The sequence below is a fragment of the Oryctolagus cuniculus genome, chromosome 9 (genome assembly GCF_051225735.1).
Source record: "Oryctolagus cuniculus isolate XC-2025 breed Fujian yellow rabbit chromosome 9, ASM5122573v1, whole genome shotgun sequence".
Classification (NCBI taxonomy): Eukaryota; Metazoa; Chordata; class Mammalia; order Lagomorpha; family Leporidae; genus Oryctolagus; species Oryctolagus cuniculus.
Window position 1 is genome coordinate 12,057,535 of NC_142875.1, and position 19,057 is coordinate 12,076,591.

General features: G+C 53.3%; 1 protein-coding gene across 12 annotated transcripts in view; it reads left to right on the forward strand.

Annotated features, from left to right (window-relative positions):
- The first annotated feature begins 266 nt into the window (after positions 1-266).
- TMTC4 (transmembrane O-mannosyltransferase targeting cadherins 4) overlaps positions 267-19,057 on the forward strand; it is a 66,499-nt gene continuing 47,708 nt past the window's right edge. For 3 of the 12 annotated variants that reach the window (XM_051850477.3, XM_070048633.2, XM_089303464.1), the window contains exons 1-5: positions 267-398; positions 4,875-5,089; positions 9,141-9,256; positions 11,010-11,226; positions 16,600-16,687. In XM_051850477.3, the coding sequence (XP_051706437.1) occupies positions 4,928-5,089; positions 9,141-9,256; positions 11,010-11,226; positions 16,600-16,687 (583 nt within the window). In that variant the 5' untranslated portion in view covers positions 267-398; positions 4,875-4,927. The remainder of the gene's footprint in view (positions 399-4,874; positions 5,090-9,140; positions 9,257-11,009; positions 11,227-16,599; positions 16,688-19,057) is intronic. The other 9 variants (XM_089303465.1, XM_089303467.1, XM_089303469.1 and 6 more) reach the window with 8 other exon arrangements.

A 19,057-nucleotide genomic window follows, 5' to 3' on the forward strand; every position in this document is an offset into this window, starting at 1 on the left:
ACCGGCGCCCGAGCCCCGCGGACCGGCTCCCGCAGCCCGCCTTGCCCCTGCCCACCGCGCTCCCGCCGCGACGGTCTACTCCGGCACGGCCGACTTGGCCTGACGTCACCGGAGCGCCCGCCAATGAGCTGAGAGAGACCGCGCTGCGGCGTGAGAATGACGGGAGCGGCAGCCAATAGCCGGGGGAAAGGGGGGCGGGCCGAGGCGGGTGTGTGAGCCGGGGCAGCGCGCGCGCGTGGGGAGCTGCGGGCGGCGCGGTGCGGCGCGGCGGGGCGGGGACGCGGCGGGGGGCGGTGCGCGGGCGGCCCCTCCCCCTGCCGGCTGCGGGCGGGCGCCGGGAGCCGCCGGAGTTTCGGCGCCCGGGAGGGAGATGCGGCCGCGGCTCGGTGTCCTTGCAGGTAACGCGCGGGGCGGCCCCTGCGGGGCCCAGCGCGCGGCGGGGCGAGCAGAGTTGGTCTCGGAGCGGGCGCAAGCTTCCCGCCGGCCCGGAGAGTTGCCTCCGGGACCCGGGCTGCGGCCGGGGTCGTAGGGGACGTGGGCCCGGCGCCGTGCGCCCGGGTGGAAGCAGCACACGGGACAAAGGGCGTGCGTCCGGGGTTCGGGCTCCTGCGCGACCTCCGCCCGCGAGGCCCCCTCCCCAGCCCCCGCTGGCGCCAGGCGCGCGGCTGCTCCCTCGGCGCGGCCACCTGGCCGCCAGCCGGTCGCGGCGAGGCGGAGGCTGGGCGCAGCCGGGCCGCTTGGCCGCCTGCCCCGGGGAGGCGGCGGCTGCGGGGCGCAGCGAGCGGCCAGAGAGCCGGCGTGGACTCGGCGTGCTGGGAGCCGAGCAGGTGGCGCAGCCCCCGTCGGGCTCCCGGTCCTGTTGGTGTTGTGGCTGCGGGCTGTGCGTGTTGTGTGTTTTCTCTCCTTCCTCGTTAACCACGCACACAAAAGAAGGGCGGAGTTAGAGGAGCGCTCCCGCCGCTGGGAGTCGTCGCGCACTTTGCCCATCCCGGGGAGGAGCGGTCCGGGCACGGTGGGCCGGGGCCGCTCCGGTCCCCGCTCCCTCGGTCGGGCCGCCAGGTGGGCTGAAGCGACGCGGGCTGGCCTCGACGGGGGAAGCCGCCGCGGCTGGCCGGCTGGAAACTTTGCGAGCCGGTGCGACTGCGCGTGCTAGCCCCGCCGGGACGCGGGGAGACGCGAGGGCGGTCGCAGCAGGACCACCACCCCGCCCCCCAGCAGCTATTGACTGCGCACTGCCGAGGGGCCGGTGGAGGGGGCGGCCGGGAGCTGCCAGCTCGGGGTCCCCAGGCCCAGGGACGCTGGGTCCGAGAGCTGTGCTGTGACTTCCGCCCCGGCGGTGTGGACGGCAGAGGCCGGGCATGCCCTTGCGTGCCTATGGAGGAATCGTGTAGGTTTGCGCTCCCGTCCCCTTGACTGCAGCCCTGGCCGCCGTGTTAGCCGCCGCGGGGGTCCCCGTGCTAAAGAGCTCAGTGACATTGGGGTTTTCCGGAAGACCCTGTTTGAGATCTTTATGGCCCTTTCGTAGATGATGGATGTATTTGTTCGAACCCCTTGCATACAGAGGCTTGAAACTGCTGAAGGTGGGACCTCAGATTTGTTAGGATTTCAACCACTGTGGGCGGGGGTGGGCGAGGGCGTTAATTCCAACGTGGGAGTGAGAGAGCGGTCAGTGCAGTACTGGCTCTTTTATGCATAGGTCCAGGTGGACTGTCACTGGACTGAAGCCAAGGACTCCGGGAGTCTCCCTTCTTGTCCCGGTGAAGGGGACCTTAACATGTGGCCCTGGCTCTCAGGCAGGACACCCGTTAGCGGCGAGTTAGGAGGGCAGTGAGCTCCAGGCCCCTCCTGTCCCTTGGCCTGGGCAGAGAATGGGTGCCCGGCTCTGCCCATCGAGTGGGCGGGGCTGCATCTACCTGAGTGCCCAGCCTGGGTCATGGCTGCTCGCGCAGGCCCTGAGGGCACCTGTGCCCTCCATCTACCAGAGAAGGGGCCTGGCTGAGGAATTGGAACTTTTTAGGTTTCTGTTTATTTATGGGAGCGGCTAGACAGATTTTTTTCATCCTTGGGTCACTCCCCAAATGCCCACAATAGCCAGGGTTGGGCCAGGCCAAAGCCTGCAGCTAGGAACTCAGTTTGGGTCCAACTGCTGCCTCCCAGCGTGCACGTTAGTAGGAGGCTGAAATGGGAAACAGAGCCAGGATTTTAGTCCTGTCATTCCAATACAGCAGGCAGGCATCGGGGAGCAGGGTCGTAACCCCTGCACCAAATACCCGCCTCAGGGAGAGTTGGAATTGTTGTGCAACATCCTACAGAATGTTAGCCAAAGTGGGTAGTGGGTGTTGGTGTTTGCATGCATTGTCTCATTGCATGCTTGCCCCAGCCTCGTGCAGAGAGCAGTGGTTCCCTATTGTGCCTGTGAGGACGCTGATCCTCAGAAAGACTGAGGGGCTCAAGGTCACACAGCCAGCAGGTGGAGATCTGCCTGGGAGTGCACACTGACAACCAGTGGACCAGCCTCCGAGAGCTGCACGCAGCTTCCTGATGCAAGCCGGCTCTGCTTTTCGCATTTGCCAGTGACGGGCACTTTCTGAACAACCCCCTTCTGCACTTTAGCAGTGAATCCCTTACAGGGAAAGGACATTTGTGTGTATTTTCAGGGGGAGCTTTGGAGACAGGGAGAGGAGCCCCTGAGCAGAGAGCAGGGATGCTGTGATGAAGAGGGAAGAGGCAGCCGACAGAAGCACTGCAGAGAGCAGTCCTTCGAGACAAGCAGAAGCCGTCACTCTGAGACCTGTTGGTGCCCGGAGAGCCAGGGCGCCCCAGATGTTAGGGTCCCGCAGGGTGCCTTACATGGAACTGAGCTGGTGGTGAAATACCAAAGTGATGCCACAGTAGCTAATCCGTGAGCACACAGTATTTCCGGTGCAGTGTTTGTCCTTTAAGACGTCTTTGTGACAAAGTAGATATTTGGGGCTAAAGCAGATGACACCAAAGCTAGTCCTGTAACCCTTTACCCGCTCACAACTCTGTGGTGTCAGTGTGGTATAAAGTAATTGTTTACCTCCATTTTAATTTTCTAAAGAGAATACTTTGTCTCTCCATGTTAAGCCAGGTACCTTCCTGTCTATTCAGTTTTTTTTAAACTATTGTCATTTTTCTAAATAGGAGTAATTTCCTCGTTTCAGTGTAAACACAGTGGTTGGGGCCTGCATGGTGACCTGCATTGTGTTTGCAGCTGTCATGTGGATATGAGCAATGATTTACCCGTTCAATGAAAAAGAAAAGAAGGCAGCAGAGAGAAGCTGGAATATTGTGCAGCCCTTGCTGTCAGCCTGCTGTACATCAGGGCACAGGGCTCCAGGGAGGGGCAGAGAGAGCGTGGCGAGCCTTTCCCCTCTGGGTCGTAGATCAGGGCCACCGTTGGCCCCGGAAGGGGCCAGTGTCATGGCAACCTGCTGTCCGCTCCCTGTTGGCTCAGTACCCCCCCGCACTCTCACAGACGACTGTGGCACAGATGCCTGGGACTCAGACGCCTATAGGCCAGCTTATCGATTCCATAATCGGCGGTGTTCACTTGGAGATGTGGAAGACAACGTGTCTTAGCCGCCTTCCCCAACCAGGGGCTGCATCCTCTCCATGTCAGCGTGAGCGGAATTGGGGCCAGGTCCCTTAGGGAGCACAGGAGCCCCAGTACTACAGGGGATTTTCCAGGGAAAATTGTTCTCTGCCTGTGCTTTCAACCTCACAGAAGAAAGTCTTGCCGTAATAGCCAGTCTCCCCTGAGCATTCGTGCCAGCCTGGCAGGGCTGAGTCCTGCTAGCTCGCAGCTACAGCGGGTGGGCCCTGTTGGCATGCCCGTGTGGGAGGCAAGGAAACAGGTGTCCAGAGTCAGGCAGTACTGGAACCCCGCCGTTCGACCCACGCGTGGTCTTGGTAAATCCTAAGGAAGTAGCTGTTGAGAGTGTGGCGGGGCGGGGGCAGCTGAGATGGGATTTGCGAGCATGGTTTGATGCTTGTGGGGAGAATTCCGAGGCCAGAAGCTGTTGCGTGGCCCTGCACGCTGAAAGTCCTGATGTTTCACAGAGGTCACCGGAAGTGGTCCTGGGAGCAAGGAGGGGGCATCTCACAGGTCCGTGCAGCCAATCAATGGCAAGGCTGGGTCACAGCCTTCTACGCTGTTTGAAAGAACCGTTCAGGATAAGCGTGTATTTCTAACTTGCCTCTTAGACCGGTGTTGAAGCCATGTCCCTGTGTAGGATGGTTTCCTCTCTGGGACAAGATACTGCCCCGGAATGGTCAGCTCCTCTATCCTGTGTGTGAACCCCTAATGCAGCCGTCGGTCATCTGGTCCTGTGCCCTCCTTGGGATTTCTCACACGCAGATTTTCATCCAGCTGCAGTGTGTGGCTTGGAGACCTCTCCTCCTAGGCCGTCAGCTCTTTCAGAATCAAGGTCATGTTTTACACACTGCACACACACAGTGTGCCAAGACCAAACCATTAAGTTACCAGTTTTTCTTGATTGGGTGAAGTAGGTGGTAACACTGTTTCTGTTTTATTTGTTTCTAAGCTTTGTAAACTGGCTCAATGTCTACTAAAAATGATGGTGGTGTTGATAAATGTAGGACTCTATTAAATTATCGTTTCTAGAAGGTACTCTGTCCTCCACCAGAGACCCTTCTCGATGGTGGTGGGGCCCAGGAGTCTGCCTGGGGCCCAGGTGACTTTTCTGCCCACAGGCGTTTGAAAACACATCCTTTGAAATCACAGCATCTGTGACGTACCAGTTCTTGCCACTCGCTGTAAAGATGTGCAATTCAGAATGTCTCCCAGACACGCATGGGCGCATCATCATACGGTGCTGTTTTTCCTGCAGATTTCTCACCAGCATGATGCTGGGGCGAGAGGCCGGCACCCACAGTTTTCAGAATGGCTGAGCTGGATGCTGACTTGGACCACATCATTCCGTCTTCCCTGCTTCCCCCCGTCTGGGCTAAGTTAGTAGTGGGATTTGTTTCCCTCCTGTGTTTTGCACGGAGCTATGATGGAGACTTTGTCTTTGACGACTCGGAAGCTATTGTTAACAATAAGGTTTGTATCTCAACCCACTCAAGGTATACTAACATTAACCACTCCCTTGTGTCTCAGGAATTACCCAGGTTGGTATTGAATTCTTCTCTGTTAAACTTCAGTGTTTGCCAGGGCCGTGGTTGTGTGGCCATGGTTCCCATCTCTTTTCAATATTTCTCCTGAATTTAGTACGCCTCTTATTGCAGGCAGTGGGGTCTGCAGCCCCTACCTACCCTCATGAAGGCCCAGTCTTATGACTCAGACTTTGCAAAGATTACAAGGCAAGGCTGTCACAAGGCGCTGAAGACAGCAGCTCAGGTTTTGTGAGAAAAAAAAAATCCTAGAAATCTAAAAGGAGAAGAAAGTCTCAGGTTTGCCGCCGTGATGGCTGAGCCCAGTCCCCCGCTGGACGGTGTGCCCTCGGCCGCAGGCAGCCGGCAGCTGCTGCTTTGTCCCTGGGGAGAGGCAGGCCAGCCTGTGCCAGCCGCCAGGCACAGGCGGTGCTGCGCCTCCCGCCCGCTTCGTGTTTAGAGACCCAGATTTGCTGACTTTGCAGAACCCCAGTCGGTTTTGCTCACCAGTGGCTGCTGTGTGGATGCAGGGAAAAAAGATGTTCTTTTCCATTCACTCTCGGGAGTTAGAGAAGAAGAAATTGGTTTATGGGAAGGGAAGAAAAAGACTCAAAGGAGCCAAAAGGAAAATCAGAACAAGAAACTCAGAGGCAGGGAAGGCCCAGAACAGAAGGAACTCGGAACTGGCGCAGGTTAGGGCCTTGGTGACTGTCTGATTACTCGACCGACGTTTGATGAATGTCCCTTAACCAGTGAAGAGGACCTGAAGAGGTCCAGTGATCTGTCTCTCTGAGACACAGAGCTGTAGCAGCTCCTTGCAATGAATGTCCTTAGAGATGGGAAGTCTCGGATCCCCGCTTCAATTTCATATTGGAAATGCCGACCACAGCTCTCTGTGCAAGAAGCCTGCCTTCTGTTTGTGGGTGGGGGTGGGGCTATGCCCTGCGGACATTTTACTTATCATACAATTATTTATTTATTTGAAAAGCAGAGCTGCAGAGAGAAAAGAGAGAGGTCTTCTGATCACTGGTTCATTCCCCAAATGGCCCCACCAGCCACCAGCTGGACCAGGCTGAAGCCAGGAGCCAGGAACTCCCATCCTGGTCTCCTACTTGGTTGGCAGAGGCCCAGGCACTTGAGCCATCTTCTGCTGCTTTCCCAGATGCGTTAGCTAGGAGCTGGATCAGGAGAGGAGCACTCACGGAATGAGGTGTCGCAGGTGGCCGCTTTACCTGTGTCTGCACCGCAGCGCCTGTCCCTGTCATGAAACACTTAGAGTACTGTCACAGACCTCCGTTGTCATGGCACAGGCTAGCGCGTCCTCGATGTTTATTTTCAACTCAGGTTCTTGTAACTTTCTTCAGGTTCACATGGAAGTTGCTGTAGATGATTTACTTTCAGTTCTTTCTTTAAGCCATCCTTTAAAAAAAGAAGCAACTCTGATCAGCCGTGTCAAATGGATGGCTTAGGAGCCACGGGCTGGCTTTTCCAGCAAGGATACAGCCCTGTTTCAACAATTCCATCAAGCATTTTGGTGTGAAGTGTTAATCCAGCGCAGGCAGGACAGAAACGGGAGCTGGGCGGGGGGAGGGGAGGGGCACATGGGTTGCCCTGGTGTGTGGATGGGGTTCTGGGCACCTCTGGGTACAGTGAGGCCAGGGAAACCTTCCCGGGGCTCTGCTGAGCGTGGTCTTGGCAGGGCTGTGCAGAGCTTCGCACTGTGCCCGCTTTGTGAATGCGTCCGCCCGCCCCTGCGTGCCTGTTGAATGAAAGGCAGCCCTCGGCTCCCTGGCACCGGGCCCGCGGCAATGTGAAACAGGCTGTTATGGGCTTCAGTGGTGTCACGGACTGTTTGCCAGATGCTTCCTTGTGCTGTGGAGTTGTCTTTTTGTTCCTTGAGATGGTGATCTTTGCGCCAGTGGAGTGAGGAGGAATTTCGGACACACGTGACATCTTCATAAATAATGGGGAAAAGTGGGCGTCCCTATGGTGGCACACCCTGCTGCGTGTCGGCTACACCTGATCAAATATTTAGAGCTTTGTTGTTGGTGTCCATTTACTGTTCAAAAGGAGGGAAAGAGCCTTCACACGGCCCCGTTCTGTCTCCGAGTTCACGAAGTTAGGGAGCAGGTGCATTGTGTGACCCTCAGGGGATATCTGACCTGCTCTGGGGTAGGGGCTGGTCAGTACACTCAAGAACTCTGAAGTGGATCCCAAATGGAAATGCAGGTCACCCTAACAGCGGCTATCAGGTGACCACTCTGCGTCTGTCACCCCTTCTCAGGCCCCTCCTGAAGCCAGTAAGCTTGCAAGCAACAAGTTGTGAACTCCACGTGCATCTGGGACCTTGTTGCTCCTGGGGACCAGGCACTGTTTGGCCCATCTCTTCTGTTTGGGTCACTAGCGTGTGTTCAGAAGAGGGGCTGATTGGGAAGATGGCACAGACTTGGGCTTTCCCTGCAGGCACACCCAGCTCTTGGGGTCAGGAGCGAGGCACACAGAGGTGGGGTCAGGAGATGGCCAGGCAGCCGGTGGTGTGGTTGGTGGGCAGGCTTCTCGCTGACAGCCCCAGCCTGGATCTGTAGCCACCAGAGAGTCTGTGAGCCTGAATTTGTGCTTCAGAGATTTAGTTTGTTTGGTTACTGTGAGGCAGAATCTCCAGGGGTAAGATTGGGGGAAACTGAATGTATCCTCACTTCTAGTCCCTAAAATATTTATTCTGCTTAAAAGAGAAAATTAGTAATCATTTTTGTTAAGTACACCAAAGTGCCTTGACTTTCACCAGTTTGTCATCTGGTTTTATATTTTAAACCTTGAAAAGACGCATTTTTAAGTGTCTGAAATTCAGTACCAAATTAAGTGATCCCAGCAGTAGGCTAGGCATAGCTTTCTAATATCTCATGGTTTTGGGGGCCGGCACTGTGGTTGTAGCAGGTAGGGCTACCGCCTGTGCATCCCATGTGGGCGCTGGTTCATGTCTGGTTGCTCCCCTTCTGATCCAGCTTCCTCTAATGGGCCTGGGAAAGCAGCAGAAGATGGACTAGGTACTGGGCCCCTGCACCTATGTGGGACACCCAGGAGAGGCTTCTGGCTCCCGACTTTGGGTCAGCCCAGATCTGGACATTACAACCATTTGGGGAGTGAACCCGTGGGTGGAAGGCCTCTGTCTCTCTCTGTAACTCTGCCTTTTAAATAAATAAATAAAATCTATTTCAGAAATTTAGTGATTTTTTTTATCTTTTAAAATTACATGAGAGGGTTTTCCCCAATTTCACAATCTGCTTAACTCATGATTAAAAATGGAAAACTTTAAAATAGGTGTTTATCCATACTTATGTTTAAATTTGGATATTTTAGGCAAACTACATCATTGGATATGAGAGATTACTACTGACATTTGGCTGTGTGGTCTGTTCATTCATTCAGCATGCATTAACCATTATACTCCTGGCAAACTCGGATGTGTCCCTGGCCTTGTGCTGAGTACTGTGTGTGCAGGTGCAGGATGCCCCAAGACCCATGAGAGGGGGTGGGATGGTTGGGATGTGGACAACTACAGGAGCCAAGTTGGGGGAGTTGAGGGTGACCAGCTGTCCGGGAGATACCTGCACCTGCAGAGTCTTTGGGGGGGAGCCTGGAGGGGCACAGTCAGCAGGGGACCACCTTGGGCAGTGGTGGCCCCCTCAGGATATGGGTTTTGTCCCAGGAGAGTGAGAAGCTATTGTAGGGCGAGTGGGGTGGGCTGAGCCTGTATGCATTTTGAAACGATGGGCAGAGAGGACACATCAGAGGCACACAGGCTGCTGGGAAACCTGACTATGTCCTCTGTGGGAGACCCTGGGTGTGGCCCAGCACTGGCCGGAGAGCTGGAGCGAGGTGGGCGGATTGGAGAGCTCTGAGGGACTTCGAAGGCGCAGGGTGGATGACGGCTTCACACAGGGGGCCGGGGAGGAGGAGTGGTGATTGCTTCGTCCACAGCGTCCTCTGCCGTGTCCCTGCAGGACCTCCGAGCGGAAACGCCCCTGGCCGACCTCTGGCTTCATGACTTCTGGGGCAGTCGACTGAGTAGCAACACCAGCCACAAGTCCTACCGGCCCCTGGCCGTCCTGACGTTCCGGTGAGACTGGCTGCGTCTGCGGGCGGGAGGGTGGTCTGATGCGTGCTGGGAGGCTGGGGGTGCCCAGGGTCCCGTGCTGGGGCGTGCAGCCAGGGGCTCCTGCGGGGGGCACCAGCCACCCTGTGTATGCCCCACCCCCAGGTATGTGCTGACCTGCCGCCACCAGGAGCAGGCAGGCCCAGGGAGACTGAGGTAGTGCATGAGGGGCCGGCTTTGGCGTGTTCAGCTCACAGCCGCAGGCCCACGCTGCCACCGGGTAATGTCACAGCGCGCGGCTCGAGGCCAGTGCGCACAGCTGAGAGCCTCCTCGCCTCTCGGTTCTGGAAGGTTCTACCCTTCATCAACCCTGGCGGAATGATATCAGGGGCCTTCGCAAAGTTCACGGAGGGGGTTCCGGCTTTGGACAGCTGGTTAAGCCGCCGCTTGCGCTGTGGCATCCCCTTCAGAGTGCCAGTGCCTGCTCCACTTTGGATCCAGCTCCCTGCAGATGGCCTAAGTGCCTGGGTCCCTGCCACTCACACAGGAGACCCAGGTAGAGCTCCTGTGGTCGGCCTGGCCCAGCCATGGCAGTTGCAGCCATTTGGGGAGTGAGCCAGCAGATGGAAGATTCTCTCTCTCTCTCTTGCCCTTTCAAATAAGTAAATCTTAAAAAAAAAAAAAAAAAAAGTCATAGAAAATAGATATTTTGAAAAAAAAACTATGCGTGCATTTCAAGAATTTTTCACCCAAAAAAATACTTTTTTTTCCTTGACAGTCAGAACTCTGATCTGCTGGTCCATTCCCCAAATGCCCACAAGGGTTGGGTCCAAGCCAGTCTGAAGCCAGGAACTGAGAACTCAATGCAGGCCTGCATTGTGAATGACAGGAACCCAGTCATTTGAGCTGCCCCTGCTGTCTCCTGGAGTCTACCTTAGCAGGAGCCGCCACTGGGTAGTGACCCAGGTACTCTGATGTGAGAGGCCTGCTCTAACTTAGCTTTTCATTCCAGTTTTTTCCATGAACTGTTTGAGTCGGAGCAACATAGCACCTCATGGATTTTTTTTTTTCATTACGAGAAGAAGATAGGAATCTTCTCACTCTCTCCAAGTGGTTATATAAAACCGGCATGGTGCTTGAGGAGGATCTCTCCCCTGCCACTGTTCCTGCGGGAGTTGTTGCGTTGAGTAGATGAATTTGCCTTGCAAAGCTTCTCGCCGATGCTTCTCCAGTGCGTTTAAATGCCTGTGTGTAGCTGTCTCAGACAAGCACTGATGAATGGCAAACCACCCACAGGAAGAAGCAGCCCAAAATCCCTGACAGCAAGAAGGTGTTTTGTTGGGTGGAAGACTGTTCGGCTTACTGTTGAAGAACACGTTTTGGGTGGCTTAAGCAAGTTACGCAACTGTCTTAATTAAACCCAGGCCCCTGTGGGTAGTAGCATGGGTGATGTCTGGCATATCACATCATCTTGGAAGGCAGCCTTGCCTCTTTTGCACTGAAAAAAATGGCCTGGCCTTCCTTTGAGCTTTGCTGCTTCCTTGGGTCTGTGCTTCCCTTCCATTCCCTCGCCCCCGCCCAAGTTGATTATACCCACACCTTTTTTTCAGCCTCCGTAGCTTGACAAGAGTTATTAGCTGGGCGCTGTTTTTACCAATCAGGCATAGTCTTACTCTTCTTTTAATGTTTTCATGCCCAAGCCTCTCCCTCCAGACAGCTGCCTTTCCATGCCATGTGCTTCTGCACACTGAGTGCGAGCGTCCCGTGTTTGCTGCAGGTTGAACTACTATCTGTCCGGAGGCTTCTACCCCGTGGGTTTCCACGTGGTCAACATCTGCCTGCATGGAGGCATCTCTGTCCTCATGGTGGACGTCTTCTCCGTGCTGTTTGGTGGCCTGCAGTTCACCAGCAAGGGCCGGAGGGTGCACCTGGCCCCCAGGGCCTCCCTGCTGGCTGCGCTGCTGTTTGCTGTCCATCCGGTGCACACCGAGTGCGTAAGTATCGCCTGTCTTGGCATCCGTAGGGGGTGGCAAGGCAACCGTGTGCAGATACTGGAGCGCTCTTTCTAGGGCAACGCTGCCTTCCCTGTCGGTGGAGACTTTGTAGCAGGAAAGGCATGGTCTGCTCCCCGCGGTGCTCCCTGTGAGGACTGCTCCAGCTGTGAGGGCTGGATTGCCTGGCTCTGGCATCTAAAGGCCAGAGGCTTAGAACTGTTGGCAGTCTCAGCAAATCTGCTGAGAACATTAGGATTTACAGAATGCTTTCTTAACACGATCCTCGTGAAAGGCTTGGAGCTAATGTGACAAATTCTGCTTTACAGCTAGGGAAGTGGGCTGGGCGGTGATTAGAGGACTCAGCCTGGGTCTGCAGCTGCCGATGCAGGCAAGGACCTAAATTCTGGGCTACTGAAGCCATGCTCGAGAGACAACCTTGGAGTTGGATGGGAAAGTGGGTGCCCTCCCCTGCTGGGGAGCTGCTCTTCAAGTCTCCCCACCTCCTCCCACTTCTCATCTTTGTCCCCCTCCCTGCTCCCTCCCCTCCCTGCGGGTCCCCCTCCCCTCCCTCGACCCTCTCCTCTACTTTTCCTCCTGTTCCTCCTTCTCCCCACCCCTAGTTTTATCTTCTTCCCCTTAAGGGACTTAGGCTGAGGGATGGGTACCTCTCCTGTTGCACCAGCGGCTGCTGGATGTGTGTTTGGTGCAGACAGGGTTGGGATATAACTAGGCTTCCGTGAGGTTTTCAGCGGCCGCCCACGGAAGATGTGGTGTTTGTGGTAAACCTGGCCTGTGCTCCATTCTGTCACGGCAGACTCCTGCATCTAGCATGCGCTTAAGTGCCTCCATTGGGCAGATTGTCGTTTTGAGCGTCTTGAAGTAAGTTGCAAGATGCTGAGCAGAATGACTGCTGTTAGCGTCTGCTTCTGTCAGACTCTGTGGTCTTTGGAATCAGTAGTTTGAGAGCTGTTACCACAACCCTGATCCCTTCTTTTTTATGTTTTACTTAGGGCTTGAGAGGGTATAGACTGATGTAAAAACTTCGTTAAAAGCTCTTTATTTATGTGTAACTGTGACTGAATTAGGCTTTGCTTCAGTTCGAGTTCTCTGGAGGCTAAATGTTTGCTGGGACCCAGAAATGGTGCACCCATTGCTCCTATGTAAGGAATCTCTGGAGGAGTACTGTTCACTGTTTTGCCGCTATCTGATTGAGCATGATCTTAAAAGAAAAATATTTGAATTATTAGCCAAAGAAGGTTTTCGAAAATGCTGATTTTATGTGTTGTAAAGCTGTCTTTAAAAGGTTTAAGTGCCCACAGCATAACTAGATATGGTTACACACACACACACACACACACACACACATCAGGTAAATGCAATATGGGACCATGTTAATCTTAAAACCCCACATTCGAGTGCTTTTTTATTATTATTATTTTGAAGGCTCATTTATTTATTTGAGAGGTAGAGTTACAGAGGTCTCCCATCGCTGATTCAATCCCCAAACTGCCACAGTGGTGGGAGCCAGGAGCTTCCTTCAGGTCTCCCACGTGGGCGCAGGGGCCCAAGCACCCGGGCCATCTTCCACTGCCTTCCCAGGCCATAAGCAGGGAGCTGGATCGGAAGAGGAGTAGCCGGGACAGGAACCAGCACCCATTGGCATGCCAACTACACTACAATGCCGGCCCCTGCATTCGAAATCTTTAAAAGGAAACTGAGGCAGGTCTGGCCATAGAGGTGGGAATATTTGAACACTCTTCTGCTCTCTCGTCTGCATTCTGTGACAGCCATCCATCCCCACATGTGAAGAGACAGTTATCAATCATGAAAAATCGGCATTCTAGGAGATGTTTCATCCGTTTACCTTTCATTATCTCGGCAAATAATAGTCAGTTTACTCTTAGCATCATTCCTCTGATAGCTCCCATTCTGCAGTTTTTAATTCCAGCTTTGAAAACACAAAGAGCAGGGTCCCCGAGAAAGCAGCTGCAGGCCAGCTCCGGGCTGGTGTCCTGCCAGCTCCCAGGAGGCAGCGCAGGTCCCTGGTGTGGGCCAGGCGTGGACGCAGCATCCCCAGTGAGTATGCTGGTCCCTGTGAGATGAGGCCGGTGGGGATGTGGCAGCGTGAGCCCTGTGTGGCGTCTCTGCCACGTTTTCCAGGTGACCGGACACCCAGTGGGCTCTGAAGGACTCCCTGTGTCCATGGCAGGGGGGAGGGGCAGGCAGAGCAGGATAAGTCTGTGGTCCTTGGGCTGGCCCCTCCTGGTGGGTGGGGACCTCGCTGTCGTCAGGGTCCTTGGCTCCTCACCTGAAAGGACGTCCTTTGGTCCCTCTGGGTTGTTTGTGGGTGAGTAAGCTTTGTGACAGGCCAGGCCCCGCTGCAGGGAGGAGCTATCCAGCTGTCCACTTGGGCAGCCACTGCTCTGTGGGTGCCCCAGGAAGGAGGCCCCGGCGTTCCCTGAGGGCACCTCAAAGCATTGGTGGCGACTTCCACGTTGTCCTGATTCCAGTATCTAAGGCGGGAGGTGGGGCCCCCTTAACGGTTCTGCCATTTGAAGACCCCAGACCCTAATGCAGAGGGGAGTGGGTGGGGAACCCCCAACCCCTGATCCTTCTCGGGGCACCTGTGCTAGCTATGGGCAAGCAAGGAGGCCTCTGCTTTGTGGATTCAAGGGGTCGCACTGCTGGCTGCACGTAGCCCCTGCGCGAGTGTTAGGGGTTATCTGTGAGAAAGAGCAGAGCCCTATGGAGAGCTTTGCCTGAAAAATCGCATTATGCAAACACAGGAGAGAAAGAGAACCTGTCCTTGCCCATGCCCATTCTCCAGCCTGGTTGCGTGCAGTCCCTCCCCGGACAGCCTTGTCATGTTTTTACTACGGAATTTCTCCTTAATGACTGTGCCAACAATTTGCTTTAAAACATGTATCATATATATCAAAATTTATTTTTCTTTATGTCAGACAATGTGATATGCATTGCTTAAATACACGGGACTCTCTTCAACGCTTAATAAAAATCATTTCCTTTAAAATCAATGTATGCCGTTTAAAGTTCTCTTCTGTGCAGTCCTTCACGTGTATCTCAGCTCCCCACGTGAGTGGTCCTGGGGCTGGCGTTGAGGTACAGCAGGTTAAGCCACCACCCGCTATGCTGGCACCCCATACGGGCTCTAGTTTAGATCCCGGCTGTTCCACTTCCAGTCCAGCTCCCTGCTCATGGCCTGGGAAAGCAGCAGAGGATGGCCCACGTGCTTGGGCCCCTCTTACCATATGGGAGACCTGGAGGAAGCTCCTAGCTCCTGGCTTCTGCCTGGCCAAGCCCTGGCCATTGTGGTCATTTGGGAAGTCAACCAGAGAATGGAAGATCTCTTCCCTCCTCTCCCCTCACCCTTCTCTCTCTAACTCTGCCTTTCAAATAAATAAACAGATCTTCAGACAGGCTGGCCCCGTCCCTGGTGTCTGTCCAAGCCGCTTCTTTCCCCGTCACTGCTTTCCGGCACCCCCACCTCTTTGGTGCCCTTGGACGAGCTGCTCGGGAGTGGCTCTGCTTTCTGTGTGCGAGGGGCTGGGACTGCAGGTAGGCGCTGTGGATGGCCAAGATGCTTCTCGCACCTCTCATCATCCTGGTGGTGGAAGGACCCCGGAGCCAGGACCCCCAGCTGCTAACTCACTCAGCCCCTGATGTGTGCTTTCTGCTCCTGTCCGCAGAAGACCCCTAGCCACAGCCCCGCCACGGTCAGGCTGTGTTCTGCAGGCTGCCCCCCTTGGTGTGTTATTGACCCCCCAGTGCCCCCGAGTTCTCCCTCAAAAGTTTGTTTTAAAGCTCTATTGTATTTATTAGAAAGAGTGACAGAGAAGGAGAGAGCTTCCATCTGCTGGTTCACTTCCTAAATGACTGTGACCTTCGCAGCTGGGCCAGGCTGAAGCCAGCAACCTAGACCTCCATCCGGGTCTCCTACATGGGTTCAGGGGCCCAAGCACTTGGACCATCTTCTGTTGTCTTCCCAGACTCACTAAAAGGAGCTGGATTTTAAGGGGAGCAGCCGGGAATTGAACTGGTGCTCATATGAGATGCGCAGCATTGTAGGCATGGGCTTACCCTGCTGTGCCACAGTGCCAGCCCCAGATTTCAAGCCTTTTGGCACCAAAATAACTGTTCTTGTAATTTCTCTTTTCCATGAGCTTTCTGAAGTACCCTGTATAGCCAGGGTTGGGGAGAAGCTGCTCCTTTGAGGCTGCTTTTTTAGCTATTAATCGCACATGCACTTAAGAATCACAAGTCATTCTCATAAGCGTTGCATGTTTTTGTATGTTAAAGTTTTAAAAACGTTTTTATTTTCAACTGAAACATAAAAGTTACACATTTGTGGGTTATCATGTGCTGTTACAGTACAAGGGCACATTGTGTGATGTCCAGGTGGGGGCCAACAATTCCTGTGTAGTCTCTCCACTGGCAGAATAGTCCTTTATCCTGCTCCACACTCATCCCATGAGTGTCCTTTGAGAAGAGATTTAGCTCCCAGTCTTTAAAGCAGTGTCTGGAGTCGCCTGTCCCATTGCATACCAGTTAGGAAAGCACCCCCCCCCCACACACACACACACATACCGGGTCAGTACCCGTGGGTAGAATTCTGTGTCTTCCATTGCCACGTGATTGTTTGCAGAACCAACATTGGAGCCATGAGCCGGAAAGAAAGAAACAAATTGTGAATTACTTCCTGAACACCAAGAGAGAAAGGAAGGGCAGTCATCACATGCAAAACAGGGGAAATGAGTGGAAACTGCATCCTGTGGTCATCTTACTTATTAATCGCTCTCAGCGTCTTCTGCTGCGCAGGTCAACCTGCATCTTCAGCTTTGGTCCCTAGGGAAGATGAGTTAGCAAAGGCAGCCGGGGAGGAGTATTCCTGTGGCTTTTCTGTCTGCCTTGTAGCTTTTACCACCTGCTTCCCACCTGTATGTCCTTCATTTCCAAACAAATTTTCTAAGTATCGTGCCCTTCCTTTGAGCCGATGACATTTTCCAAGTCCAAGTCCCCTTTGGGGACCTCAGAAGCCAGAGTCTCTGGAGCTAATGGGTGCAGTGTGCTAAACAACACAGCTTCCATCGCACACGTGTGTCCTGCTCTCCGTGCGGCTTGCAGAATGGCTGTTGGCAGGTGCAGCCCAGACTGCTTTCCGCTTGGAAGTCAGTAAAGTCCTAGACCTTAGGACTAACGAGAGACGAAAGCCAGTTGTAGTGAACATCCCAGGCTTGTGGCGGGGTCTGGTGAGTTTCTCCTTTGCTATGTCTAAGGCATGTTCAGTATTTCCTGGGCTGAGGATTTGCTCAAATGTTTTTGGCGTAACTCTCTCTCTCTCCCCCTTCTCCCAAGGTTGCCGGTGTCGTCGGCCGCGCAGACCTGCTATGCGCCCTCTTCTTTCTGTTGTCTTTCCTCGGCTACTGTAGAGCGTTCAGAGAAAGTAAGCATGATGTTTGCCTTCTTAATGTCCCACTTCTCCGTGCTCTTGTCCCGCAGTGTTGTAAGAGATGGGAAAGATAAATTGACCGCTGTGAAGGGTGGGGGCGGAGGAGTCCACTCTTTGGAGCTATGTGTTTATGCCATTGCTTTGTTTGTGATGCGAAGTTTCCGCTTGGTAATGCAAACTTCCTGTATAGGTGTCCAGATGGAGGGAGGGAGGGAGGCTGCTGGCCGGCGGTGAGGCCCGGAGCACAGGCCAGAGCACAGGCAATAGCAGAACTGTTGTCGCACTTGCGATTGTGTTTTGGTACTCTAACTTCCAGCAAGACTGTTGTGGGTCAGGCTGGGCTGTAGTGATAATCTCTGCCTTTGTGGTCCAGCCGCCCCTCCTTGGTTTCCAGGGCTGGATTGGAAAGGGCCCATGAGTGTTTCCATCTTCTACCCCTTCCCCATACCCTCCTAGGAGCTGTGCCCAGGCTGTGTGTCTTGGAGCACCTGTTCCCTCACACCTCTGCCGCCGCTAAGACGTGTCCAGTGCTTACCTAGGACTTGAGTGCACCCACTCTTTGGTTATGTTTATTTTATCCAAGCCCCCACTTGTTTTTGTGACAGAAGCTGATTCATCAGAACTGACTCATCAGTTTTCTGACAGATCACGGGGACAGCTGGATTGAGCAGCTTCAAGTATGGAAAACAGTGGTGGCAACTTTTCTTGCTGAGACTGAAAGTTAATTTAGCCGTAAGGCGCGCCCATCCCCTCCTGGGTGGGGGTCTCCCCATCTGTGATGGGCATCTCGGGAGGTTGCAGCTGCCCCAGCCCCGTATTGAGTCAGTACCATCGTGTGGGGATGGAGGACAGGGTCCGTAATCAACAGTACTACATCATGATCGAAAGCGGGGAGTTAAATCTGCACTTGCAGATACAGAGAATAGCATTTTCTCAGCAGTTGTATTTTTTTCTTGAAGACATTTAAAACTTAAGTCTTGTGGCCTTTTTCAAAGACAACGCGACAGTTTCGTGAAGTGTTTTATTAATTTAACACATCCTCCCTCAAAGTCACAACTCCCTATGCTCAGTGGATTTCAGAGACATCAGAAGTGGTTTTTTGAAGCGAGTACTAAATGTTGTTGGATTTAACATGTAAGAGACATCATTTAGGAGACTTAATAGACCCTCTCAGTGCTTTTAAAGATTGCTCTTTAAATAATGGAAAATGAAGTAATGGGAAAATGACCATGAGGCGTGAAAGCTTCAGTCACGTGAACAGAAACCTTCCTTCTCCCAGAATGGAGAAAAGCTAAAGACATTTTATATTCTTTTTCTGGTTCTTTTTGGTAACCTTCCCTCTGTTCCAGGTCAGAGATGCATATATTCTGTCATATGCGCCTGATTATAATTCACCTGCATATTATAAAATTATTTCCAGGAGCTTTTTATCCATACAAAGATAAATTTTTATAAAGCTCTGGAAGCCAAAGGTCAGGATGCTTAAATATGTGATGATTTATCAATTAATACTTTGATTCATGAGAAATTGGTGAAGGATATCTCAGTACTGACATATAAAGGGTCTTGAGAAATTCATGGAAAATATGTAGATTAGAAAAAAAAGCCATGCATGGATTTTTTTTTCAGCAAAATGAACATTTTTTAATTTGGTTTTTCCATGAACTTGAAGTACTTTTGTGTATTAACAAGAAGTAAGAGCATGACCTTCTTGATCTGGGAACCTTCTTTTTGCATTTAAAGTATGTTTGCTTTAGGGTTGGAAAGAAACAATCAGACCTTTAAGATTAAGTTGGTAAATGTTTTTGAGAACGTTCCCTGGGAAGTTTTTAATGTTTGCACACCAACAGCAGTGACAGGCACAGTTTGTGTAGAAGCCCTTTAAGGCCTGAATGGGTTTCCATTTAGCTGAAGTCACCTGGACTAGTTGCATGGATAGATGAGGAAGCCTTTGAAGAAGGCTTTTGCTCGGCCTCTGGTCTGCAAGCTGCCCCTCTTCCTTGGACTTGGTCTGCTGTTAGCCTGAACCCTCTTTAAAGAACGGAAAGTGGAGCACACAGAGTCCCCCAGCTCGGTCTCTGGTCCTTTGTGATCACCAACTGCTTATTTGGTCTTTGAAAAATACGGAGCTGTGTGGTTTGCTCCACACATCCACCCAGCCTGCAGGAGTCTTGACCCTGAATGTCATTGTTGGCCATGAACTTCTCTGTCCTTTGGTCCTCTAACTCTATCCACCTGCTCAGGCAGGCTTTGAGTTGTAGATCGTCACAGTTCTTTCTTAGATGTTTAAGGTGGTTGGTTTGCGACTCCTAACCCAGTGTGGTTATTCTGAGTTGGTATCCCCTACTATTGCCTGTCCCCATT